Source organism: Poecilia reticulata, linkage group LG6 (assembly GCF_000633615.1).
Source record: "Poecilia reticulata strain Guanapo linkage group LG6, Guppy_female_1.0+MT, whole genome shotgun sequence".
NCBI classification, from domain to species: Eukaryota; Metazoa; Chordata; class Actinopteri; order Cyprinodontiformes; family Poeciliidae; genus Poecilia; species Poecilia reticulata.
In genome coordinates this window covers 1341731-1368405 of record NC_024336.1, presented here as the reverse complement: position 1 = coordinate 1368405, position 26675 = coordinate 1341731, and the positions used below count along the sequence as shown (strand labels likewise).

General features: G+C 37.3%; 3 protein-coding genes across 3 annotated transcripts; 1 reads left to right on the top strand and 2 right to left on the bottom strand.

Moving 5' to 3' along the window:
* Positions 1-666: 666 nt before the first annotated feature.
* On the top strand, positions 667-9940 carry cep41 (centrosomal protein 41). The gene is made up of 11 exons (XM_008410630.2): positions 667-788; positions 1072-1135; positions 2717-2764; positions 2901-2962; positions 3142-3217; positions 3640-3784; positions 6125-6288; positions 6359-6426; positions 6528-6642; positions 7860-8075; positions 8954-9940. Exons 1-11 carry the CDS (start codon positions 756-758, stop codon positions 9070-9072), a joined length of 1110 nt encoding a protein of 369 aa, XP_008408852.1. The 5' UTR covers positions 667-755; the 3' UTR covers positions 9073-9940.
* Positions 9941-11664: 1724 nt separating this feature from the next.
* Positions 11665-18040, bottom strand: LOC103465629 (carboxypeptidase A1-like). Its single transcript, XM_008410632.2, has 11 exons — positions 17782-18040; positions 14802-14883; positions 14588-14710; positions 14370-14465; positions 14106-14207; positions 13875-13976; positions 13681-13791; positions 13415-13505; positions 12853-13052; positions 12634-12718; positions 11665-11928 (listed from the first exon to the last, which is right to left on the bottom strand). The coding sequence occupies exons 1-11, from the start codon at positions 17847-17849 to the stop codon at positions 11741-11743; spliced, it is 1248 nt and encodes a 415-aa protein (XP_008408854.1). The 5' UTR covers positions 17850-18040; the 3' UTR covers positions 11665-11740.
* Positions 18041-19088: 1048 nt separating this feature from the next.
* Positions 19089-23992, bottom strand: cpa5 (carboxypeptidase A5; the record flags this gene model as incomplete). The annotated part of the gene is made up of 10 exons (XM_008410701.1): positions 19089-19408; positions 20176-20260; positions 20972-21171; positions 21813-21903; positions 22000-22110; positions 22195-22293; positions 23240-23341; positions 23445-23549; positions 23641-23775; positions 23888-23992. Coding segments are annotated over 10 exons (1221 nt in total), but the record flags the coding sequence as incomplete, so codon positions are not given.
* Between the last annotated feature and the right edge of the window lie 2683 nt (positions 23993-26675).

Below are 26675 nucleotides of genomic sequence, written 5' to 3'. Positions count from 1 at the left end.
TCCATTTGAAAGTGGGACATTTCCGTGCCCGAGCAAAACATTTAATTGCACAAAACTGAAGTCTTTAGTTTTACTTAAAAATACTTTGACAGCCCTTGTATTGTCAGTTAATTGTACTAATATTTTTAACACTGTTTATTAGGTTCTTTCAATAAAAAAAATATCAATTCAATTCAAATAAAGCCTACTTTATTCAAAGGGAAATTAAATTTTAACTCATTAATTTAGATTCTTCAAATAGTTATTGAAGATCGAAAGACATATTAAGATATATCAAAAGATGTATTTAATTGATATTTTTAGTTCTCTGGTGATTTAACTAGAATACACGCACCTGAAATTAATATTGTGTCACTCATTAAATAAAATATACAATCAAAAATGAGTTATCTAAAAGAGAAAAAAACAGGCGCCCTGTCTTCCTAACGCTTCGTGTTCTTTGGTTGAAATAAGTGATATATAATGTTATGATACTATTTGTATTGATTTTATCATGGTACCAAGTTACAAAGTTAATTAACTAGTTTTGAACATATGAATTGTGTAAAATCATTGCTGAAAATTATGAACCTTAGAGACCGAGGCGACTTGAATGCCGCACGTCATAAAGGTGGAGCGTCTTTCGCTGCTTAGCAACTGGTCAGACTGCTCGGCGGAGAAAGCAATGCTGTGATTGGCTTCTGAAAGATTTGTAGCGAATCAACATTGGCTTTACTGAAGGTGGAAGCTGCTGTCTAGTATTTCGATTTGAAAATATGTCGCTGACTCGGGGCATCGGCAAAAACGAGGTAAAGTCAGTAAATGCAGGTTACTTGTTTTTTTTAATTAAACAAACAAGCATAGACCTCTCAGTTAAATCTCTCGCCCACACTGCAAATATAGCGGCGAACTGGAAAAAGCATAACGTAGCGAAGCAAGCATGCTAACAAGTTAGCTAGGTTATGTTTCCATATCAACGGTAGCTCACCGTTAGCTTGATCATATTTAATAGGCAGCTGGGTTTCTCCCCAAAATGCTCTGATTTGTAGCTAATATAAGGCATTGAACAGCTCACTTCTCTCCTTTACACAGTACATGAAGAAAAGGATACCCAGAAATGAAAAGTATGCCCATGTCAAAACCAGGCTGGACACAGGTATGTTGACCATTTCAGATGCAGAATGCACAATGACATGTTGTGGTAAAAAGTCTAATTCGCTATCAAATGAATAAGGACAACATAAAAATGTATTTATTAGATACTTTTGAATTTTTGTACTCCAACTTTATAATAATAATTTATAATATAATGCGGATATGTTGTGTTAATTAACACAGATATGTTAATTAACACAACATATCCGCATTATATTTTTTTACTTGACAAAACAAACAAAATTATTAATCTTCAGTGCAACAACACTAACTAGATGGTGTTCGGTATTCTGGCAGAATTTTGGGATTTTTCTGTCTTTGCAGTTTGCGGATTCATTTCATCCCTCAACTTTATTTCTGTCATATTAGTCCTTTACTTTGACTGGACCGCTGTGAACCCCTGATTCTTTTTTTTTAGGCGTCATGGTGTGACTATGGTGCTATACTTGGAATTATTGGCTTTGTAATAAAAGCAGTTTTGGTCACAATTCAGTTTTTAGGCAGATTGCCTCTGATCTGCTCGTTTTTATATTTTTCGTATGTACCTCTTGTCCGTTTTTGCTATATTTTGAGCACAGCCCYTTCTGTCTCTGTAGTGAATCTGCCTAGACGTTCTTCCCTGTGTTAACACACCTGCTTTCTCCAGACCGTCAAACGTCTCCTTATAATGGGGTTGTCACACACATTGATGATCAATAATCTGCTGTATTTCTTTAGCAATGCCTTGCTGCTACTTTCCCACTTGTATGGAACCAAGGATGTACTTAATTTAACTTTCTGTCTTTATTTTATTTGATTAAAAGAAGTGTCACAAATTTGTGGTGTGGTTCTGGCTCTTATGGTTAAATTGAAAAGAGATTGTGAACCCGATAAAGACCAGATCATCATCATTTCCTCATATATAAAACTGTGGAAGCCTGTTTCTGTCATGAAGGAAAAAATAAAAGTCCAACGGAAAGTCCAAAGTTAAAGCTTTAAAGTCATAATAACAATAAATAACAATAATATTTCATTTAATTTATTACGATGTACTTTATATATCAAAATGAATTAAATCATAATTTAGATTTATTTCAGAAAGAAACAATTCTAAATTATTTAAGTTTGAAATAATTTCCAACAGAAATGCATCATCATCATCATCATCATCATCACATAAATATCACTATAATTATGTAATGATGCTGAATCTTACGACTTTCTATCTCATAGTTATGACTTTCTGTCTCAAAATCATTATGTTGGATTTCATAATTATTACTTTAAATCTCATAATGATGTTCAATCTCATTATAATGAGTTTCTGTAATTTTGATTTTGAATGTCATAATTATTTCTTTCTCAAAATTATAGCTTTGTATGAGATATTTAAGACATTGAAAGTTGATTGTGACTTTTTTTTTCTTGCAATTATGACTTTCTTATTTTTTCTTTCATGGCAGGAATGAGCTTTCGTATTACACCCAAGAATTGAAAGAGATGCTTTTTTGTAAAGCAACCCTGTATTTCTGTTGCTTCTCCTCTCAGAAACATTGATGGCTTTCTTCTTTTATTCTCTCCATGATGCTGCTGTCATCTGTAGGATGGAGCAAAACGAAGTACATGGAAAGACTGGAGGAGATGAGAAAGAGTAAGAAACCACACATTGATATCCAAAAACATGATGTTTTTTTGGGGGGGGGGTTTATGTTTACATTAAAGCTGAGTCATTAAATCTCTGCAATTTACTAGATAATTTTTTTTTTTATGTTTCTTTGTCCTCTAAGACTACAGGTATCGAAAAGGCGAAATCTTCAAGAGGTTAAAGGTGACGACCTTTGCTCAGCTGGTGAGTATCAATGCAACAACAGCTGGCATACAAACTCAGCAGAGGCTGTTTGTGTTTTTTTATTGAGGTGATAGAATTAAAACATTGAATTGATTTGTATTTTTGGACCTTCATAATTGATCAGATCAGTTGATGATCAGGCATGATCTAGTGTGTGTGCGTGTGTGTTTTCCACCTAGGTACTTCAGGTGGCTTCTGTTTCAGACGGGAATCAAAGCGAGGTCAATGATGAATCATCAATCAACACCCAACAAGGTAACGCTTCAGGCTACCTGCGTAAGGATGAGCATTTAATCTTATTATCACTTATCGTGAAAAAATTCTTATCACGATACAAATGATGATTTATTGTTGTCTCGATAAATTTCAATGAATGACATAAAGAAACAAAACAAAACTGATACTATTACCCGTAAGAGCATCAGTAAATTTGGAAATCTGATGAAATAAATAAATCACACTACTTTAATTAAACACTGTCCTCAAGAAGCCTGTTTCAAATGGAAATATTTTTCTTGAACAGTTCTTGTTTGTGCTGCTGTGAATAATAACCCCCTAACAAAGACGTAAATTCAAACATTATTTTTATTATCATCACAATAGTACCACAAGTTAGATTATTAGTCCACATCGGCCACCCCTAATTTAGCGCCATGATGTCTCAAACTGCCTTGCAGACGGTCTGTCAGTCGTCTCTGAGGAAGACCTGGAGTGTGAGTCTGAACGAGTCAACGGCTTGTCACTGGAGCTGCCGCTGTCGCAACAACATGAAACAGGAGACCGCAGGGACAGCTGCCACACCRCTAGGTCAACACTCCTCAGGTAATGAGCGGCCTATAGGGATAGGACTTTACCAAACCCTACTGTGATTGGTCGGCCCACGGCAGACCCACAGGTTTTCCCAACTTCCTCCTCGCAGAGCAGCTCTGTCCTGCTGCTCCCCCAATCAGCTCCTTCAGACTAACCAGCAGAAATTAGCAAACACCTGGTGGAACTGTGCATCTGCCGAGCTCATTATAGGAGCTACTTCTCAGTGAAATGATGTAAAAACTTTGTTAAAGGGCTAATACAGGAGCCATGTTGTACCGACTTCCTGAGAGTGGAGTTTTGTAGTTTCAGAAAAAGCGTATTTGGGGAAAAAAAAAAAAAGAGTTTTTAAAGAGACAGAGACCCAATTTCAAGGTGGTAAATTACAAAGTAAAATTTATTTTATGTAATGTTTTATGTGTACAGCATTTATAACAACTGAAGGTAACACATTTACGTTATTGTGATATAAAATTATACCATGTGGCTGGAATATATATGATATTGCCCCTTTAGTAAACATATCTTTTAGGTTTGGCTACATTTTGGAAAAGATGATTAAAAGTCCTACTAGTATCATGTCTTCAAAGTGGGCAGACATTGCCATAAAACCCAAATATTCAGTGTCACACAGCCTCCCCTGTGTGGTTGAGGTTGACMCTAACCTGTCAACCTCAGTCTAAGCCACCATATGTCTGTAGCTTTCGTGCAGCTCTCTTTCAACAACAGAATTCCCCAGTGGGCAGACATAAACCTTTCTCAGAAGCTTCCTCACCTACCCCATTCAGCTAGAGACTGTGTCCCAGGAGAGTAACTCTATCTGACACCTGAGAGGGTGACAGAGGGTGACGCTGTAATGCTAGAGCTGCTAGGTCAGCGTCACCTTGTGGGGAGAACAGATGGAGACAGGATGTAGAGCCATTAAGAGGTAAACATACATAAAGGGGGAGGCAGGGTGACCTTCTGTTTCATCCCATGACTCACTTCTACAACAAAGTTTCAAAAGGTACAATAACACCTGCGTGCACTCTCTAAACGGTGCCCTCTGCTGGCTAGAATTTATATGGGAAGCAGATTCTATCGTTAAAATACTAATCTGTAAGGAATGGTGCAAACGTGGAAGATCAAAGCTTTTCTTTGGGTTTTATGCAACTTTTTTTAGGTCTGTCGCAATAAATAAATTAATTGCATTATTATTTAAAACAAGCACAATAATTCTCCATTTGCATAATTTCTTCTTTTCTCTCTCTTTCTACCAAAGACATGACGACAAAAGTCTTCAGTGTGGAGCTTTGGTCTCCACTAGAAACCATTTTTTTAAGGACAATTATGTTGATAGAGACTTCCTAATTCATTTTATTTGCTGTTTCTGCTGTTTGCTTATTTTGGATATTTCTGTTGTTCATTAGAATTTAAAATGTATTGATCTTTGAGAGGGATACATACTGGTGCAGTTGGTAGCACTGTTGCCTTGTAACAAAGGTTCTGGGTTCAATTCCCGGCCCGGGGTCTTTCTGCATGGAGTTTGCATGTTCTCCCTGTGCATGGTGGGTTCTCTTCGGGTACTCCAGTTTCCTCCCACAGTCCAAAAACATGACTGTCAGGTTAATTGGTTTCTCTAAATTCTCCCTAGGTGTGAGTGTGTGTGTGCATGGTCGTTTGTCTCTGTGTTGCCCTGCAACAGACTGGTGACCTGTCCAGAGTGACCCCCGGCTCCCCCCCCGAAACTTTAGCTGGAGATAGGCACCAGCAACCCTCCCAACCCCACTAGGGACAAGGGTGTAAAGAACATGGATGGATGGATGATCTTTGAGAATGTCCTGACATTGTTATGCCATGGAAAATCATCTCAAAAAACAATATTATCGCAATAACTTTTGGGACAATCTTTCGTCCTTCAAAAATTGTTATAAAAAATATCCATCCATCCATTTTCTGTATACTCTTGTCTCTTAGTGGGGTCGGGAGAGTTGCTGGTGCCTATCTCCAGCTGACGTTTCAGGCGAGAGGCGGGGTCACCCTGGACAGATCGCCAGTCTGTCGCAAATAAAAAAATAATAATAATAATAATATATAATATAATTTATTATTATTATATATATTTTTTTTTTTTTACTTCAAATTTTCCACATTTAATCATGTTATAACCACAACCATCAATGTGTTTTATTGGGATTTTCTGTGATAGACTGACATGAAGTGCATAATAATGGAGAAGTGGGAGGAAAATATAGCTGACGTTCTGTCRGATAACCTGGAAAATACCTGAAAGACATTTCTACCTGGGCTGTTCCAACACCTGAACATTCTCTGGTCTGAACCTGAAAAGCTTCTGCCTGTGTTGTTTCCTCTCAGCGTTATCAGCGGCATTGGAGAGCTGAACGTGGAGGGGGCCAATCAGAAGACGGCAGAGTCCGTGTCCAGCCCCTCCCCTGCCGACATGCCCTACCCAGACTGCCCCTACCTGCTGCTGGACGTACGCGACCGCGACCAGTACGACCGCTGCCACATCATCAGTGGTGGGTGGTGGAAACATCCCCTCTGTTCAATAAAACCTTTTCTATTTCTGATCATCTGCCTTTCCTACAGCTCACAGTTTTCCCATCGCCATGCTGTCTCGAACTATGAATCCCTTCACCAAGGAAGTGTTGGAATATGTATCCTTCAAAAGAAAAAAAAACAGGACTGCATATTTATTTTTATTTTCCTCTCTATGTTATGATGTATTTCCGTTTTGACACCTTAACAGAGTTTGTAGAAAAATTCTCTGGGGAAAATCATCATCGTCTATGATGATGATGAGAGAATAGCCAGCCTGGCGGCTACCACCATGTGTGAGCGAGGCTTTGAGAATCTCTTCATGCTCTGTGGGGGTAAGAGCTGGCAATCTTTTTATCTGTCACAAAACCAAATTTAGTCTCAGAATTACTGGCACACTGCAAAATCTTACCAAGTCTTGTGGTTTAATTTCATGTGCAAATGTCCTACCACATTGGAGATATGACTAAGCTAACTTACAAGTAACTTGTCAGCAAGATATAGGAGCTTGTTTGAAGTCATTAATTCTGTAATATTGATGAAAAAGTTCTAGTTCCACTGGCAGATCATTTCACTTATGATATAGAGAAAAATGTCTTGTTATAAGTCAAATAGTCTGCCAGTGGAACTAGAACTTTCCCAGTTATAAAAGCAACTTTTGAATCAGTTTCAGTAATGATGGTTCTTTTCTGGGAGTGTGTCAGGGGGCTACATCTTGCACACATGTCTTTATACTTCTTCATCAGGACTTTGATTTCCATTCATTTTTCATTTATTTCTATAGCCTAGCCCTAAGCCTAACCTAATCCACTCAACTTAGTCCAGAAACTAACTGCTAACCCCGAAATACCAATTGTTACAACCCACAATGAGCTGGTGGGCCCCACAACATGGTATGTGTTAGGAAAATAGTCCTTACAATGTATCAAATCCAAAGACACACACACAACCTTAGCAGTCTTAATCATTTTTTCTACCTGCATGTCCAGTTACACATTAAATAGCAGACATTCTGTAATTTTTTTTACACATTTTTATCACTGAACAGTGACTTTGCAAACGCAGCTTTTCAGGAAATGATCGTGCAGTTTTCCCAACCAAGCAGAAGCACATTTAGTCTCTTGGTAAATAACAATCTTTACTAAAGACATTGCACAGACATGTGACGGCTGTTCATGTGAGATCCTGCTGCACTATCAGTGTCAGGCTGCCTGACACTAGTGAGTTAGACCTAAATATGAATAATTACCAAGCAAAAAAAGATTTATCTCTGCATCATCTCTTATGCTGTAAAACACATTGTTCTTTAGCTTGACTTTGCGTAATATGACCAATAACCAGCAGCTGTTTCTCAAGTTCCTGTTTTCATAAACATGCAGCATTGAGCGATTCATGAGCAGGCATTTCCTTAAAGTATTATTGTTTTTCATTCCATTTCTCAGTTTGCACCTCCTTCATCTAATTATCGGATTCCCCCGATCCTAAACCAATATTTTAGTTGAGCAATGTTCATGTTCAAGTGCCATTGCTTTTCTCTTTCTTCCTCTCCAAGGTCTCAAGGTAATCGCCCAGAAGTTTCCAAGTGGAATGACAACCGGCTCCTTCCCAGAGTCGTGCCTGTCCGCTTCCAAATCCTCCAAGACGAGGAAATCGTCTGTGGCCCGGCAGTCGGTGCAGGATGCCGAGAAACGCTGGAGGTTTACGCTGGACGAGCTGGATAAGATCCAGGAGCAGATGGAGGAGCTGATCATCTCCAGTTACTCAACCAGTAAGAATGAAACCAGTCAGAAACTAAAAAATAAAATGAAATAAAGAAACTGAAGGTACAATTAGAAATGTGAATTAGCGGAAAGCATTTAGAAAGACTTACTTAACCCTTGTATTTACAAATGGGGTCCAACCGACCCCTCACCCATATCACTTGTATCAGTTGCCTCAGTCCTCGCACGCACAAGGGTTAAGGTCTCCAGTACAATTATAATTTCTTATGCAGAGTATCAATTTATTTTAAGTTTTTGAGCCATTAATTAGGTGTGTACCCATTCCAATTTTACCTGGTACCAATTCATATTATTATGAATTATTTTTGCTGTTTCAGGTTAAAATGTTGTTGAATGCAGCCATTGCATATTGTCACCTTCCTAAAACAAATGGCCCAAGTCATTTTTGCCAAAAGTGTAGTTTTGTTTGTTTTGGTTTTTTTTGCCAAAATTACTTTTAGCATAAATTGATTTTAGCCATTATTTTAGGATGGTGACTATGTGTAGATAAGGTCAGTGTATAAGATCAGTTTCTCATGTAAGCATCAACCAATCTCCCCAAATGACTGAAATTGGGACCAATTTCTTTTCCAACTGATTTATTGACGCACCCCTATCTATAATGGTCGGATAAAAACGAACCTGTGCATTTATTAATTTGCCAAAATGTAAAAAGCCTTGTCTACTGTAAAATTTGCAACAGGTTCTCTATAAAATTCAAATTAAAGGTCAAATTCATTAAACATTAAACAACTTTAATGTTTAACTTTTTTATCCAACTTAAAAAAGTTGGTTTAATGCCAACTTAAAAACTTATTTGGCATTAAACAACTTTTTGCCTAAAGGAACTTCAATTAATGTTTTGTTTTGTTTTTTTATCCTGCAGGTCAGCTGTCCAGTCGCACATCATCCAGCAGCGGCCGGTCCACGGCCTCCAGCCATCAGAGTTCCTCCACAGCCGAGAGAAAGAGCTCCAGAGTTCAGAAAACCAGACCCTGGAAATGACCGTCCACCCCTCTGCCCCTCTGCCCCTCTGCCCCGCCTCTCCTCCTCAAACAACAAGCATACCTCCATCAGAAATCCTCCTCAGAATTTGTGTTGACGCTTCTGGCTGCAGTGAGCAAACCGATTCCAAGAGGCGGACATTGGCTTCCAATGTTCCTGCATTTTCATCACTACTGCTCATTTTATCCTCAAATAAATTAGCTTTTTTGCAATTTTGGAACAAACCATCCCAACCACAACTGATAAGGTAGAGTACTCATATATAGACTTAAAAATGAAATTTGCTGTAAAAATATAATCAAAATGTTCCACGGTGTCTTTTACCTGTTTAAATTACTATTCTGAATTTAATTATTTTATTTTTTGCATTGTGCCTCATCTATGAAAAAGGCGTGTTTGCACTCTAATTCTAATTCTGCACTCTAGTTCTAATCTGTAAAGATTCTAACAGTTTTTTTTTCTTTGTTCAGATTTGGCCTTTCTAAAACGGTTTCATTAACGAGTGTTGAAGGGAATTAGGAAAATGCTGTGAATTACTGTATCATATGAGCTGTATATATGTTTTAATAGAGCCTGACTTGGTTGCTTAGAAACATTTAGCTGTTCTTTTAGTGGTTTGTAGCACACTTCCATAAACATACACCACTAGCCGTGATGTGCAATAGCTGCAGCTGTTTTTGTGGTTGGAGTAACACTGACTGACTGACTGAGAATCAGGTTGACAAAAGGCCTTTTCCGTCATGCAGTATTCATTATCTGGGGCCTTTGTGCGTTTGTTCACTTTTGTCTTTAGTTCTATTCTCTGTAAATACATTCACATTCATTCTTTGCAGAGCACATTTTATTAAAAATCTGAATTTCTTGAAGCCTTTGTTGCAACAAGTGATGTTTAACTTAAATGAAGTCGTTGCATAATTTTATTCATGAATAATGAATTTGACTTATTTTCTTCCTGGTACATAATTGTTTCATTGCATAATAAACACAATGTGAAAAAAAATCTTTAAGAATCTTATTTCAGCATTGAGCAGACTATCTGCTTTGACGTTGACATTACTCCTCATAAGGATAGGTTTGAATTATAATTTTTTTGTAAGTGAAATCAAAAGTTAATCTCTTACAACTTGGATTTATTTATTAGACTTACTATATTGTCATTGCACTAAGGCACAAATGTATTGACAACGAAATGTCGTTGCTTGGCTACCGGAGTACACAGAAAGAATACCGAACAAACGGAGACCCTTTGCACGTGACGTCACTCTCCGAAACTCCCCCCGCTCCAAAATGACGGACGTAAAAAAAGTCTGAGCTCCAGTAAAGCGTGTCAAAAACGCACATGTGGTTGCTTATAAAATAAAATTGCTTTTATTTAATTGATTTCGCAGTAAAAAAAAAAAAAGGTCACAGGGTGCTGCGCGGTCGGCTGCACAAACAGACAAGAGTGAAAACCAAACTTGTCATTTTATTGTATAATTTTTAACGAGGAAAGACATAATGACTAGCAGGTGACAAATGACTGGTGTCTCGTCTTCTGTACGTTTTTAATATTGCTCCGGTTTAAAGGGAGACGCTGTGGCATAGTGATATAAATCATGTAGTGTGAAGTCAAGCAAAGTGGGTAATTTTATCAACACGTCAGGAGGGAAGAAGTAGGGGTCGGTTTCTAAGCCGACCCCTTTACAGAAGCTGTTTCAAGCTTCTGTAAATTCCGCTGTCTATGAGCCTAAACCAGGTGTGTTACGCTCAAAGATAAATTAGCTTGACTGAACCAGAAGAAGCCATGAATAAACTGACAAAAACAACCTGGTACTTTACACAATTGTCTGATTTCCTGGAACGCGAATATGTCACTCTGGCTACTAGGGCTGTAGTGATACAATAATCTCACGATACGCGATGTTCTGTTTACGATATGATATATATTGTGATATTCAGCAAACGATACAATTCAATACACTTTTGCGATTTTCTGAAAGATTTTAGAGGGACAGAGTGATTTTGGTGACATTTTATACATATAAATGTTACTGGGGGAAAACATCCTGTAGTCGATGCTCATCTTGTTTATTAGAAATCAAGCGTAGCATGTCTTGGTGGCTAAAGCTAACCGTCAGCTAAAATGTTTATAAAACTGAACAATTTATATGATTATTTGCAGAAATATCTATAACTTAGGCCAGAAATGAAGATGGGGATGTTTGCCCTGTGAAAGATATTGAAAGTATTTCTGGTCAGAGCAGCTTGGTTAAAAGATAAAGGTTTATACTGGTGGCCAAGGTGAATGCTATTTTACTATAACCAGTCTTTTGAGGTCAAATTCGTACCATGATGGCATTAGAAATACACTTTACGATTTTCCATTTTTATCTGAAGGTAAATGCATGGATGAATCGCACAAGATCTTTATGGGGCATTGCTCTTTCAATCCTGGAAATGTTCTTGAGGTGATAGAAGACCGACTTTTTTATTATGACACATTTACTAACACCATGTCGCTATATATTTTTAACTAAACCGGATCTAAAATGCAGAATCATTTTCACAGTACTTCTTGCACAAGTAAAACGACAATGATCCTTCATTTTCTGATATGCATTTTTATTGTCTTTGTCTTATATTTGCAAATAAAACATCATGGAGGCCTCAAGGCTTCCATTCTGTTCTTTTAGTACGGGTTCTTGAAGGTGTGATCCATAATGACCTTCAGAGCCAGCCATGTCTCATTGGCAGTGGGAACAATTTGATTGGCAGGGAGGATGAAGCCAAAGTGACCGGTGTCCCTCAGTTCAAAGGTGTAGGAGTACTTGATTCCCCTGTTGTAGGTCCAGTCGATGGAGCCCCCACTAGATTGGTCTGCAGTGAAAACAAAGGTACTTTACACAATTGTTGTCTGATTTCCTGGAACCAGAATATGTCACTCTGGCTCCCCAAATCTAGTTATGTTTCTCAACTATATTTAACTTTGAAATTATATTTAGTTTGCAAATATTTAGTTAGGAAGCTAAGTACTTAGTTTCCAAATTAAGTATTGAATTCCCAATTGAATGTTTAAGTCTGAGCTAAATATTTATTTTGTAAACTAAATATTTGGTTCCAAATTATTTATTTTGCAAACAAAATGCTTATTCTCCAAACTAAATATTTAATTTCCAAGCCAAACTTTTTTTTCTTTTTTTACAAACTAAATACTTAGCTTACTAACTAAATATTTAGATCGGTAGCCAAATGTTTACCGCAGACTTAAATGTTTAGTATGAAACTGAATATCTGGTTTGCAAATTAAATATTTATCTTTATAACTATATAATTAATTTAAAAACTAGGTTTTCATACTAAATATTTACCTTCTGAGTTAAATATTTAGTGAAAATATGACTTTGAAACATGAACTCCTACTTTTTTTCCCCAAACCTAGAAATTGCTGTTAATTTTTTACTGTGTAACTTTACAAACAGCACCTCATGCTAAAGAGGACATAATCTCTTATATTTAAAAACTACATAAGCTTTAGCAAATGCACAATAAAATTTACTGTGGCCAAATGTCTTGGGGACTCACAGATAGTCTTGATGATGCTCCCATATCTGAAGCTGGTGCCGTACAAGGAGGCCAGAGCAGTGACGGCCTTTTGAGCAACTTGGTCCTGCAGAATGAAATTGACCATAGTTACCAAACAAACAAGCTTCAAATGTATGCAAGATGTCTCATATAAATGTTCTTGTTTTGATTAAGAATAACAGATTTCTGTGCAAAGGACTAGAGCAGAAGTGTTTGTACCAGCTCAGCCTGGTCTTTGGCAGGTTTCCTGGTGTAACCGTAGGGGTATAAGAGCATCTGTGAGTAGGAATGGATGGAGATGAAGGCCTTGATGTTGCCATGTGACTCCACAAACTTTACAATGGACTCGACTTCAGGCTCAGAATGAGCCCTGGTACCATGATAGATCTCTGTGCATGGATTGTTGCTGGAACCACGTCCTAAATGTTTTAAGCATCAGAGAACAAAAAAGGAAAGACAAAAAGTTTGAGATTATTTTTTTATGCAGATTAATTTGAATTAAGTTAAAAATGCACCATGGAATTTATGAGATTGAAAGGAATGTCACACCAATTTATTGACAAGACACTACATAACATTAACGCTGATCAAAGTGCTGCCCAGGGTTAGAAGAATAATTTATATAACATAAATAAGAATTAAAATGAAAGTTAAGCTAATTTACTAACCACCATTTTCCATCTCTTATGCTGATTGTAATAGTTTGGCTTTAGTGCAACAAAATTTTTAGTTTTGCTCATAACCAATTGTTTGAATTTTCCTTATGGACAAAAAGTTCTACCTCCAAACCCAGCATTCCAGTTCCGGTTCAGGTCCACACCAACACAGCTGGAGTCCTGATTCTGCTTCCTGTTCTTACGCCACATTCGGTTCTGGAAACAACAGAGAAACTGTTTGATATTCTCTTTTTTTTTCAGTTGTTCTCTGATTATGTGTACCTGATCTGACATGTTAGTGAAATGATAAAGTTCCGAAAAAGAAGCATATTTTCAGTTGTCTAAAGAACAACAGGGTCCTATAGTTTATGTCTAAGTGTGCCCGTCTCACGTTGGTGTGGGTGAAGTGGTATCCATCAGGGTTCACCACCATCTCTAAGAAAATATCCATTCCGTTAAGGATTTCAGTGAGAGCAGAGTCCGTTCCATATTCGGTCACAATCTGCGAACAAAAAGCAACAGTAATAAATATTACAGCGTTTTTTTTCTGCTCAGAGGCAACAGGTACTGAAATGATCAAACCACCTTCTGAGCGAAAACAATGCCACTGGCCTGAGTGACCCACTCTCTGGCATGGATTCCAGTGTCGATCCAGATAGCTGGACGGTTGCTTCCACCGGTGCTGAACTGTAGAGACAAGAAGCAGAAGAAGAACTCAGGAACAACAAAGTGCAAATGATAATTTGTGATTTCCATTTCCATTTGAAGTCATGGTTTGGTTTAGAAAGAGACTAGATTTTCTGAAACGTCTTCTACCTTGAGAACATTAAGTGGACGGCCCTCAAAGCTCTGACCGATCACCGTCTTGCTGACCAACTTTGGATTCTCAGCCACTAGCATGTCCTGGAAACTGTAGATCTGAAGGGAAGTCAAAAAGATTAACCCTGACTCTGAAGTTGAATTTTGGAATGTTTGACATTACAATTTTATGATGTAATACAAAACCAGATGTTATAATAATAAACATTTTCCGTCTAATATTCAGCTTTACGTATACACTGATAATGAACTTAAACTAACCTCACTGAGGGTGTGGTAGTTGGTGTAGTCAAAGCTGTCAGTGTTTCCAGCAGCAGCGACAGACTTCATCTGCCTCCGCTCCTCATCCAGCAAAGCCTGCAACGTAACCTGGTTAAATGATGCCTCAGAAAGAAAGAGTGTGATGGAACACCAACGCGGTTTCACAAACCTCGCCCTATAGAAGGTTACACTACATAATGCCGAGTTTTGTTGCGTACCTGTAGGTCTTTAATCATGGCGAAGTACTTGATGCTGTGACTCTCCAGGTAGCTCTTGACAACCTGCAGGCTGTGAGAGGGAACTCTGACGTCCACAGGCATCACCCATCTCCAGAAGTCCAGCTGTAAAAACACACGGATGTTTCACATGCTGCATAAATCTGTGTTGTGTTTACTTGTACTGTCAAATTAATAGTTTCAGTTGCAAAATAACCTCCAAGTCCAATATGTCTTCCATAACTCTGACAAGGGCCAACTGGACATCATCTTTCGGCACAATCCGGAAAACCTGATGCCTACAAAAGAAACACAGTGATATTATTCCAGCAAGTTACTTACTGAGGTGGAAGCACATAAAAAAGATAAGTTGTGTGCCTCTGCTTTTGCAGATGTTGGACACTGAAAAAACATTTACCTTCATCAAGCTGCTCTGACATTGGGTTTTTACTACCTGAAAAGCTATGTATCACTCTTAGAGAGTAATAGAACTTATGAAATGAACATTTTAATCTTTGTCTTTACTTTGTCTTTATTTGTGAATTGCAAGCACGTAAGATCACAGCTGGAAATTTTTCTTTGTTTTACTTTTCCTCCATGAATTATGGTGCAGGATCTTTTTCTAAAGCCATTAATGAAAACTAAGATACATTTTTTGAGTTGTAATTGATACTTTTTTAAACATTAGGACAAATGCATGACTAACTGCCAGGAATTAGCCTAACAACTAACATCTTGCAGGATGCAAAGAGTACGGTGTGTGTGGAGATAGAAGCTGTATTTCCTCAATCTGACATTTTGAAAATAAATTTGCTTCATCAAAACACACCAATTTCTCATTTTTTACTAAAATACCAGGTCCCTCTTCATCATCAGCTTTCTACCATAAGCCTGAAGACTTTGAACCAGCATTTTGTGTGTGCAGCTGTGTTTTGTGCTTAATATAGCTTTTAGGATTATTTTCATAAAGTTCAACGTAGGTTTCATCAGACCAAACCATGTTTCCACATTCTTGTGGCAGAGTTTTGCAAACTCTACCAACGCTTGCATGTTTTCTTTGGAAGGAAAGCTCTTTGTCTGGCTACATAGATCACAGGCAATACATAAAACAGTAATAGTAATGTTGGTTTAATAGAGAGTTAATACTTTAATTGACATTTTTGCATCTCGTTGTATGTTGGAGTACCTACGTCTCTTGACAGAGTTCATGATCAACTTTCTGATAATCTTTTTAAGTTTTGTACTCTTGAAAAAATGTGAATATATTGAATACACAAAGTAATTTTTTTCAATCGGAAAGGGGAAAAAAACTTTTTTGATCCTTTTGTATACTGGTAGCCTGATATGTTTGTAGGACTGTAGTGTGTATGAAGCATATAATGTACAAAGTGTTAAAACAGAATAATAATACATGGATAAGTAAAAAGTTAACTTAATTAACAATTATAATAAACAGAAACTTTAATTGGAGCATACTGTGATCACAGTACTAATATATAAAATATGTAATGCTTATATACTTAGAAGACATTCTAAGTATATTTTAAATGTAATTTGATCACAAATATTACATGTTTCAAGTTAATTAGTCCTGAACTAACTTGAAGTATACTGATGATTAGTCTAGGTCAAGTATGCTAACATACTTAGTATATATACTTAGTATATTATTTTTCACAAAGGTTAATAATGTACATTTCTCATTTTGAAGTAGAGAGTAATAGAACTTATGAAATGATCATTTTAATCTTTGTCTTTATTTGTGAATTGCAAGCATGCAAGATCACAGCTGGAAATTTTGCTTTGGGAAAACAGTTTTACTTTTCCTCCATGAATTATGGTGCAGCATTTTTTTAAAGCTTCTAATGAAGACTAAGATAGATTTTTTTTCTCAATGAGTAGTAATTGATATTTTTTAAATATTAGGACAAATGCCTGACCAACTGCCAGGAGTTGGACAAATGACTGTGCTTGGAGACAGAAGCTGTGTTTCCATTGACCATATGATATTAGTTACTCAATTTGACATTTTGAAAATAAGTTTGCTTCATCGAAACACCAATTTTTAAAAAGGTTTTGCTGGTAGGATGAGGTGATTGCTTGAACAAACTTATTCATGCATGATTGTAATTGTCTTTTATTCAATGGAAACATTGCGATTGCAAAATTATTGGGGGGTTTTATGTTAGTGGAATATTGACAAAGTGCTGTGCACACAGATTGGAAGTGCAGCTAGAGAGTAAGAAGTGAAACAGTAGCACCACCGTTCAGTCATTCTGCCTTTCATGTCTTGGACCACAGGATGAGTTATTTACAGCTATGGGATGGATGCACGATGTACACCTGCAAGTCATTTTTCTCCTGCAGTTGGTTACCATTTACACTTTTAAATGGTAACCAACTGACGTGGTTACCATCAGCAGTAAATATGTCCACCAAACATGTCTTCTGTTTCTGTGTGAAAATAATTCAGTTTTAGACTCATCTGACCAATGAACGTTATTCCAGTAGGAGTCTTTTTCTACAGTTTTTGTGATTATTTTCTGGCTTCATGTTTTTCCTACAAAGCAAAAGTTTTCTCCTCCTTGTAAAGTCTGTTTCTGACTGTGCAGACATGGACTTTCATATAACCAGCAGTATGAGTCAGCTGTAGGCCCCTTGGTGAGATTTTAGGGGTCTTGGAGTACATTTCTTCAGGTGCAGACCAAAATAATTGTCAACAGTTCAAACCTCCTTCAAAATGCTGAGTCATGAGGTTCTAATAAGGTGCTTCCGACTCAATATGTTTATGCATATTTTTGGCAATTTTAATAAAAGTGGGGTATTCCAATCAACCCAGACACTGATTTTTTTCTTTTTATCATAATTCACTTAAAAATTTAAAACCCATTTTTCTTTTCTTTTTTTTTTCTTCATTTAAATTACTTGAAATTATCACTTAATTGAGGCAAACAGAGGAGTTAAAAAATCTAGAACATCACTGATGGTTGCTTAATACATGTTTCTCATTTTGAAGCAATATTACTGATTACTTGTATGTTGTCAGCATTGTCCACATTCATATGTAATTATTACAAAGCAGACTTTGCTCTGGGTTCCTTCTTTCTTGCACATTAGTAACAATAAAGCAAAAATAACAAGATTGCGTCTGACTCAGTGTAGTCAATGGTCAGAAGAAGGTTTCCTGGCTCACTTACCCATGGAAGTTTTCTTTGCTGAGAACAGCAACAAGCAGAGCAGCAAACGCAACGAGCTGCTTCATCATGATGGAATAACTCAAACACACTCTCGGACCAAACAGCTTTTTAAAGACTGTGGTGGGTCAGATCCGTCCTCAGTCCATATTCAGGAATACATCTGAGTTTCGCCAGTGGGAATTGCACCACGCTGTTTGAAGTTTAAGCTTTTAGACAAGCATATGTTGCGTCCAGTTTCCCATGAAAGAGGAAGCTAGTTCAAAGAGCAACATAACATACTTCCTTCCTAGGTGCATCTGCATATTCTGTAAGAAATGTGGTCTGAATGTTGTTTCCCCTTTGCGTTATTTTTTTCATATTTATATAAAATATATAAGCTTGGGAGTTATATGAAGGTGCTGTATTATAAAGAAATAAATAATAGCTATTAATCGCATGAAAAGTGTTCCATTTATGAGTTATTGTCTTACTTGTTTTGATGGGTCTCTTAACAGTGGTCGTGTGTTTAGAATTTATTTCATAAAACTCAAAATAAATTTTGTGAGATATGCAGATATCACAGCAACCTTGCTGTTTTTCATCCCAGTCTGATACATATTTATCATCAACCAAGCTAAATGGCGAGTACAACTGAAACTGAACATGTAGACCTAAATGTTTTACATGAATGAAATTATAAGAAAACTGCATAGTATGGAAGCAGATCAGGGCCACTGAAAAATAAGAAAGAATTTTGACTTTTTTTCCTCAGAATTCTGACTTTTGGTCTCAGAAAACTGAAGTCAGATTTAGGAGATTAAAATTCTAAGCAGCTGATAATTTTATTAATTAATTCTGAAAATTAAAATAGAGCAAGCTTAGTGTGCTAAATATTTACAATGTTAGCAAAAACGCTAAATGACAAGCACTAAGCTGAAAATTAGCCCAACTATTATCCTGTTGGCGGATTATGATCTTAGTGGCGCGCCAACAATTCATCTAATCTAACTCAAACAGTCCTTCCGAAAGTGAACTTTGCATGTCATAATTTACAGAAATGTTACTTTAGTCAATAAGGATTCCAAATTATTTTTAAATAAATCACTCAGTGCTATGTTGTTTCAATAGCTTCTTGTCATTTGACACAAAACCTGTTTTTGAATGCATTTTATCGCAATTTGTTCTAAAGATTCTGGAATCTGGCCTGTAGACTGATAAGACAAGACCATGCCATCATCTACTAAGGATTACACTTTGATAACAAAACACTTTGATAACCTCAAACTCAAGTTTTAAACTAAGATGCATTGGAAAGAAACACAGATTTGTTTGTTTTTGTTGTGATCTTTTATTTTTATCTCTCTATTTTAATATAGTTAAGATTTTGTTTTCACCTCAAAGATTACACTGAAAAAGAGACAGCAGCTGGAATTCCGTCCTGTCCTGAACAAACTGGCACATTAATATGGATTCTTGTAGGTGTGATCCATGAGGGCCATCAGAGCCAGCCAGGTCTCCTCAGCCGTGGGGATGATCTGCTTGGCAGGCAGCAGGAAGCCGTAGAAACCGGTGTCCCTCAGCTCAAAGGTGTAGGAGTACTTGATGCCCTGTTCATACGTCCAATCTACAGTAGACCCACTGGCTTGGTCTGGGATTAAAATAAAGACGTTAAAAAGGGCAGTATTATGTATTTTCCAGGCATAGTACCACAAACCAGTAGCTATGTTAACTTCAGATTTTATAAAAAATACTATACAGATCTAATATGACTTAGAAGAAATTTGACTTTGTACTTATGACTATGAAATGGTGCTCTGTCTCTTTAAGAAACGCCTGCTCTTTCTGAAACTCTACCTGAGTTGTGATGACTACCTTCAGGAACACCTGGTGGAACACCCGGAGGAGTTCCACCAGGTGTTTGCTAGTTGCTACTGACTAGTCTGAAGGAGCTGAGGGAAGAATTGAAAGGGGATGGGTGTTCTGTGAGGCAGAAGCTCAGAATCTTGGAAACTGCGGTTCAGAGAAGGAGCTGCGCCATTATTGGCATGTTAGATGCAAACAGGCATTTTGCACAGCTGAGTGGTTGCCACGGGAGATTAAAGAATTTCTCAAGCATCCACGAAAGGATCAAGGCAGCGCCCCAGGAATGTTCTTGATAACATTTCAACATGATGTAAAGTTCAAAAAATGTTGATTTTACATAATACTTTAAGTAAAACCAACGTAAAGGAGCAGCTTCTTCCTATTACTAAATACATAAAAATGGAATTTAATACGGCAGATTTATGGGTTTTTTTTGCTTATCTTTCATAAAATGTATATCTTTAACCTACTGTTTATATGTTTAAATGAAAAAAAAAATCAAAAATTGACTGATAAAAGTCCGTATCTGTTTTTTGTGATGCTAAAACTTACAGATGACGTTGATGATGCTGCCATATCTGTAGCGAGTGCCGTACAGGGAGGCCAGGTTGGTGATTGCTTTCTCTGCCAGAGAGTGCTGCAAAAACAAATTATTTGGATTCTTACTAACATAAATATACAGGAATGAATAATCAAGTTACATTTTGAGCTGTTTAAGTGGAGAGGCAAATTATTTGTGGACCCAGACAATGTGAGTGAGGCCCGCCACCCCTTATGCCTGTTCTCCTTCTCACTGAGTGGAGTGAATAACAGAAAGCACTTTTGTGTGCTTCTGTGCAACTGCCTCTTGGTTCCTGATCATTCATGGTAAAGAGCCAGTCAGTAGATTTGTTTGATTTGGGAAAATCAAAACTTTATTGTCACCGTTTCCAGACTTATGAAGATCTACACACATTTGCGTGGAATAACACGTTTCTCTTGTCACTTGCTAGTCAAAATTGCTTGTTGTTTTATGTTATATTTATGCTGCAGAGAAAAAGGAGTCAAAGTTTGCTAGTTAAAACTTTCTAGGCATACCAATGAGTTTAAAATAAGACTTTTTTTGTATGCACTTCATAGGAATTGTTAGAAACGTATTGAACTACTTAAAAGTATAAGTGAAGGGGTTTTTTTTCATACCAAATGAAATAATTAGATGAAAGTTAAATGTATTAAAGTTTATATTAGTGTGAGATTATTGTACTCCAAGACCATTTTTAGGCATTTTTTTCCAATTCTACTAATTGTTGTGGATGACTCTACAGCATAATTTACATCCATATTCTGTGGAAAATAAAACCAATAATACCAGTTCAGCCTGGTCCTTCGCTGGAGTTGTGGTGTAGCCGTAGGGGTACAAGAGCATCTGAGAGTACGAATGGATGGAGATGAAGGCCTTGATGTTGCCATGTGACCTCACAAAGTCCACGATGGACTTRACCTCAGACTCAGAGTGAGCGCTGGGGCCATGGTACGTCTCTGAGCAGGGGTTGCTGCTGGCTCCAGGTACTAGGAGGAACATGACAAACACAAACAATTTGATGATACCTTAAGTCATTATCAAATTAGCTGATTCTCTATTTGTGATGGCAACCAGCTGAACAGGAGGAACAGTTCAACAATGCAGATGTGAAAAATATTGTTGTTGGGTACCCCCTGGTGGTAGCATTGGCAAATGACCTGTGACAAATAACTTTGGTGACACTTCATTTGAATGGGGTGTGCATAAGACTGACATAACACTGTCATAAACAGGACATGACATCTGTCATGAACATGAACGAGTCCTTATGATGTTTATGACAGTTGTCATGAAGTCTCATTTGGTAAATAATGACACTTTTAATGCAAAGTTGCATTAAAAGTCCATTAAAAGCGCCAACTTTGCAGGATTTTGTAAATAATGACAATTTAATGCAACGTTGTCAATTTTAATGGGCTTTCAATGCAACTTTTAGAGCAACTTTGCATTAAAAGTGTCATTATTTACCAAATGATACTTCATGACAACTGTCATAAACATTCATAAAGACTCCTTCATGTTCTTGACAGTGTTATGTCAGTCTTATGCACACCCTGTCAAATAAAGAGTTACCATAACTTTTTGTACAATGCATTGAGTTGACATGGATAGAACAGAGAGACGTTACGTCCAAATCCAGTATCCCAGTTCCTGTTGGGATCAACTCCATAGCAAGAACTTCCAGGATTGGGCTTCCTTGTCTTTCGCCACATACGGTCCTGAAAACATATGGATGGTTGGAGTTTTGGGATTTTTGGTGTCCATGACTAAGGTTTCTCTCAAGATGTCATGGTAAATAAAATTGACTGGTTTACAGAGGTGTGGGTAAAGTAGTAGCCATCAGGGTTGGTTGCAATTTCCAGGAAGATATCCATGTTGTTCAGGATGGCAGTGAGGGCGGAGTCTTTTCCATAATCTGTCACAATCTAGTGGCAAAAGCCAGGGGGACACYGTCAATGAAAACACTGACATTCAGGTGTTCGGYAACCATAGGGACAAAAATGAAGCACCTTCTTGGCRAACCACAGCCCACTGGCTTGAGTGACCCACTCCCTGGAGTGGATTCCAGTGTCGATCCAGATGGCAGGACGATTRCTTCCAGTGCTGAACTAAAGCCATGGGAAGGCAGGGAGAGTAGCAGTCATTTTAGAATATTTGTTTTGAAACTTCAGAAGATGAACATTACAATTCCTGGAAAACTAAAACCTAAACTAAATTAGATTGTCGAGGATGTGTCTGTGAACATCAGTTTCAAGCCGTGTGACAGAATCTCAATTAGACTTGGATCTGGACTTAGACTGATCTTTCATCTTTCCACTCTCAAGACCAGATTTTTGAAGTATTTGACCAATAGTTGTCCTGTAGACAGATGCCCTCCCCTGAACACAGGATCTCTGCGTCTCTGAGTTGAATGAAGTGGCTAATGATGTCAATCCAAAAATTGGAAACGTGGCCAACAGGCACTGAATCATTCACTTCCACAGCTGCYATTGCTAAAACTACAGGCAAACTACAGTTAACAGGAATTCAATGACCTGCGGCAGAGCTTTCAGCAGTGTTGTCTTGCACCAAGAATTTGTCTGCATGAAGTTTCTACTTTTCTTTGTGCATGCTTAAGTTGTTMTCCAACAGTCCAAATTGATGCTTGTTACATAAATGAACATCACTTGCTCTTAGGTTGGAGAGTCAACATTAATAGTCTTTTAATCTGTGTGTGTCAGTGTTACCCTAGGATAAAGAGGCAACGTGTCTAAGATTGTGTTTTGCACATTAAATGCTGGAGATAGGCAGCAGCCCCTCTAGTTGGTGCACTCATTGAATRTCTGGATGTMATATTTTCAATTTCAAAATTAACTGTTCCTTTTAGTTTTCAATKAAATCCTTTGAMGTTTTTGGGGTAACATGGCATTGTGTGAAACAGTTCAAGGAGTAAATATTATTTTACAAGCCAGTCTATCAGCTACTTTGGTTCAACCACTTTTACTTCACTTTCTGAGAACCTTTCATGAGGAGATGTTAAACATTTCTAGGTAAATCCCCTAGATGATTCTTTACCTTGAGCACATTAAGAGGACGGCCCTCRTAGCTCTGACCGATCACTAACTTGCTGACCAAGTTGGGATTCTCAGCAACCAGCATGTCCTGGAAACTGTAGATCTGAAGGAATGGAAAAATATTCAATCTCCATGTATCAGCTCAAAACACTGAGTACTGGCTTCTCTAGATGACGATCGTCTTAGTGCAAAATGTGCGCACTAACCTCACTAAGAGTGTGATAGTTGGCATAGTCAAAGCTGTCAGTGTTCCTTGGTTGAACGAAGCGAGCAGCAGACTCCATCTGTTCCCTCTCCATGTCCAAGACGGCCTAAGAGAGCAAATACAACTCATGTTTACGTTACATCTAAAAAAATGATTCAGTGATCCTAGATTAGTGATCAGTGATCAAGGTCTTGTACCTGGACATCTTCAATCATGGTAGAGTACTCAAGGTCATGGCTGTCCAGGTACCTCTTRAAAGACTCCAGGGTGTGAGGAGGAACTCTAACATCTACAGGGTAGGACACACCACTCACCCCCATCCAGACGTCCAGCTGGAATGAAACATTAGAAGAAGTACAAATACAGTTTGAAGACACAGAATATATATGGATACTCTTTACCAAAAATATGATGTCTAGCTAATATCAATAGAACATAAATAACCTCAAACTCCACTAACTCCTCCAGRTTCTTAAGAAGAGCCAGCTGGAGCTCATTCTTTGGGACGATGCGAAGCACCTGGTGTCTATAAATGAGAGCAGAAAAACAGAAATATTACTAAAACATAATCACAAAACTGAGCTACAGTTCAGTGTAAACAACCATTTAGATGTATGTTTCAGTTATTCTCTGTATGGAGTGATGGCATTTGCATGAAATAGAGTCTTCTTGGTCCTCCACTATTACAAGAAAATTGAAGTTTTGGATGCCTTTAATGCACTTTGACTTGTGAGGGTTTTTATTTTTCCCTGCAATCGCAAGCATTCTCAAACTTTAAAAAGGTTTATACTCAACTTCTGATCTAGGAGAAGGCATGTGAAATACCAGGGACAGTTGTGTTTTAGTATGTGCAGTGATTACATTCTTTTCAAACGGCATAGAGTCCTGCATTGCTGAGCAAATTTTAGGTATGGAAAGAAAAATGCTTAATTGAACAAAATCCTGCCTACTGAACAGTTGGTATCTGTTTTTTTTTTAATAAGGTCAACCAGTCTTCTCTTTTTCTAGCCCAAAATATACATTGAAAATGGGACATCATAACTCCTATTGGCATATTTAAATTTTGTTGAAACAAAAACTTAGAAATTCAGCTTTGGCAGGGTCATTTGATCAACCCCAACTGGTATCCTCAATCAATCCAAATACTAATTGATCCTCAACATTTAAATTCAATGTAGCCTATGAAATATTTCTAAGTTTTCCTGGTTTCTGAATAAGGACAAAAAGATTAACAACCACTAATCAATCATTCCCAGATGAGAAAATTTCACATGCACTATAAGCTTCACCTACTGTAAGAAAATCTGGTTATATGACGACAGTAAATCACACCTATAATCAAGAAGTTGGAGGTCATAACCTGCCATAATTTAAGATTAACTGGTCCAAATGTGAATCAAAATTAACATGAATGGAAACAGCTCATACCAACATTTCAGGTCATACAGTGAAATAAAATGTAAGCTTCTTTAGGACTTCTAGTCTCCAATATTGGAGAAAATGCTTAAATGAAAGGTAAAATATAACAACGTATATAGGTTTAAGTACATAGGAGAGAAATATCCTCCTGACTACCAGGAAACAAAATATTGTCCAATCACCATTTTTTTTAAATCCCACAGTCTTTGTAAGGTAATTAGAATATTGAAAACATTTTTTGGGGAAAAAACGTTTTTATTTTTGAAATATGATGTGTCCACTACAGAGGACAAATTTTCAACTTTTAAATACCGTATTTACCGCACTATAAGGCGCAGCTGAAAATCTTCAATTTCCTCAAAAGCCGACGGTGCGCCTTATATAAGGACAAATATTGAGCCACAACACGCTAGCTGGAGATAGGCACCAGCACCCCTCCTGACCCCTCTGAGGGACAAAGGTGTAAGAAAATGGATGGATAGATGGATGGATGGATGGATGGATATTGAGCCACAACAGGTCTTACAACTACGGTAAGCAGCCGCCGACTTCATTTTCCCCGTAGAAGAAGAAGTGCGCGGTGCATGCTGGGATAGTTGTCAGAACGCTGGTTTGTTAATAAAGCTTGATGATACATTTAAAGCCAGGGGGGAGGAAGACAGACAGATACTTTTTTTTCAAAGAACTTTATTTAAATGAAATTGGCATACATCAAAACAACATAATGAAGTATACAATACAACAGCCAAGCAAAACAGCCAGGGGTGATTAGATAAGAACATGCAAAGACGTACATATTGAAATTGTCCTTAGAGCCTTTTCATTTGTAGAGTCTGTTATTGATTTGATTATATTAGTTCCATATCTTTAATGAAAAAAGAGAAACAAGGTGTTTTATTAGCAAATTTGCATTTAAGAATATAAAATTTAGCAAAGAGTATTAGCAGGTTTCTTATAAAGAAATGTTTAGCATCCTTTCTATGGAATCTATGGAAACAAAATAGAACATTTTCCCAGCATAAGGAAAAATTCTTTAAAATATGGTCATTAATAAACCTGCTAAAGTCTGACCAGAACCTTTGTGTAAAAGGGCAGAACCAAAAGAGATGTGTCACAGTTTCTGGATGGCCCTCACAGAAACTGCAATTAGTGTTAATGTCTCTTTTAAATTTTACCATATAGTGCTTAGCAGGGTAAATTTTATGGAGAATTTTAAATGACACTTCCTTCACCTTGTTTACAATTAAGTATTTATAGGGGATCATCCAAACTGTTTTCCAGTGAATATATGGGATATAACGGCTCCAGTAAAATGTTATAACTAGACGAGAAACAATAATTTCTTGGAACAACCTGCGTATTCTCTCATTGCTTTTCCTAAACTCCAGTGAAAAACAGATTTTTCCCGCAGATGATTCGGCTGGATCAGGGATACCAGGTGGAACAGACAGAGTATAATTAGTGTTTTTAAACAGCATTAAGGTGCCCAAAGATATAGCATTAACCACCATGGAGAATTCCTGGATACTAACTGGAAAACTAGAAAATTCCTGCAGAAATTTTAAAGGGGCATGCCAAAGTGTGCCCGTCGGCTTTGACGCAGCGCTATGATGTTAAAAATTAGCATTAATGCTAAAGAAAGCTGCAACGTAGTCAATAACCTGTGGAGAGGCAGAAGCATGTTTAATAAACTGTAGTTGTACCATTCATTATGTTAGAATTGATGCATAAGCTAAAATTAGCCAATATGCTAATGTTAGCTTAAATGCTGGCAGTAGCATGTGGAGCAACACGACCATGTTGTTTTAATTTT

What these genes read in the sequence shown, in the direction of transcription:
- LOC103465629 (XM_008410632.2), bottom strand. Translation starts at nt 17,849, where the DNA reads ATGATGAAGCAGCTCGTTGCGTTTGCTGCTCTGCTTGTTGCTGTTCTC. An exon ending in GTCCACTTAATGTTCTCAAG is followed by an intron (nt 13,977 to 14,105) that starts GTAGAAGACGTT and finishes TTGTCTCTACAG; the next exon opens with TTCAGCACCGGTGGAAGCAA. An exon ending in ACCACTTCACCCACACCAAC is followed by an intron (nt 13,506 to 13,680) that starts GTGAGACGGGCA and finishes TGTTGTTTCCAG; the next exon opens with AACCGAATGTGGCGTAAGAA.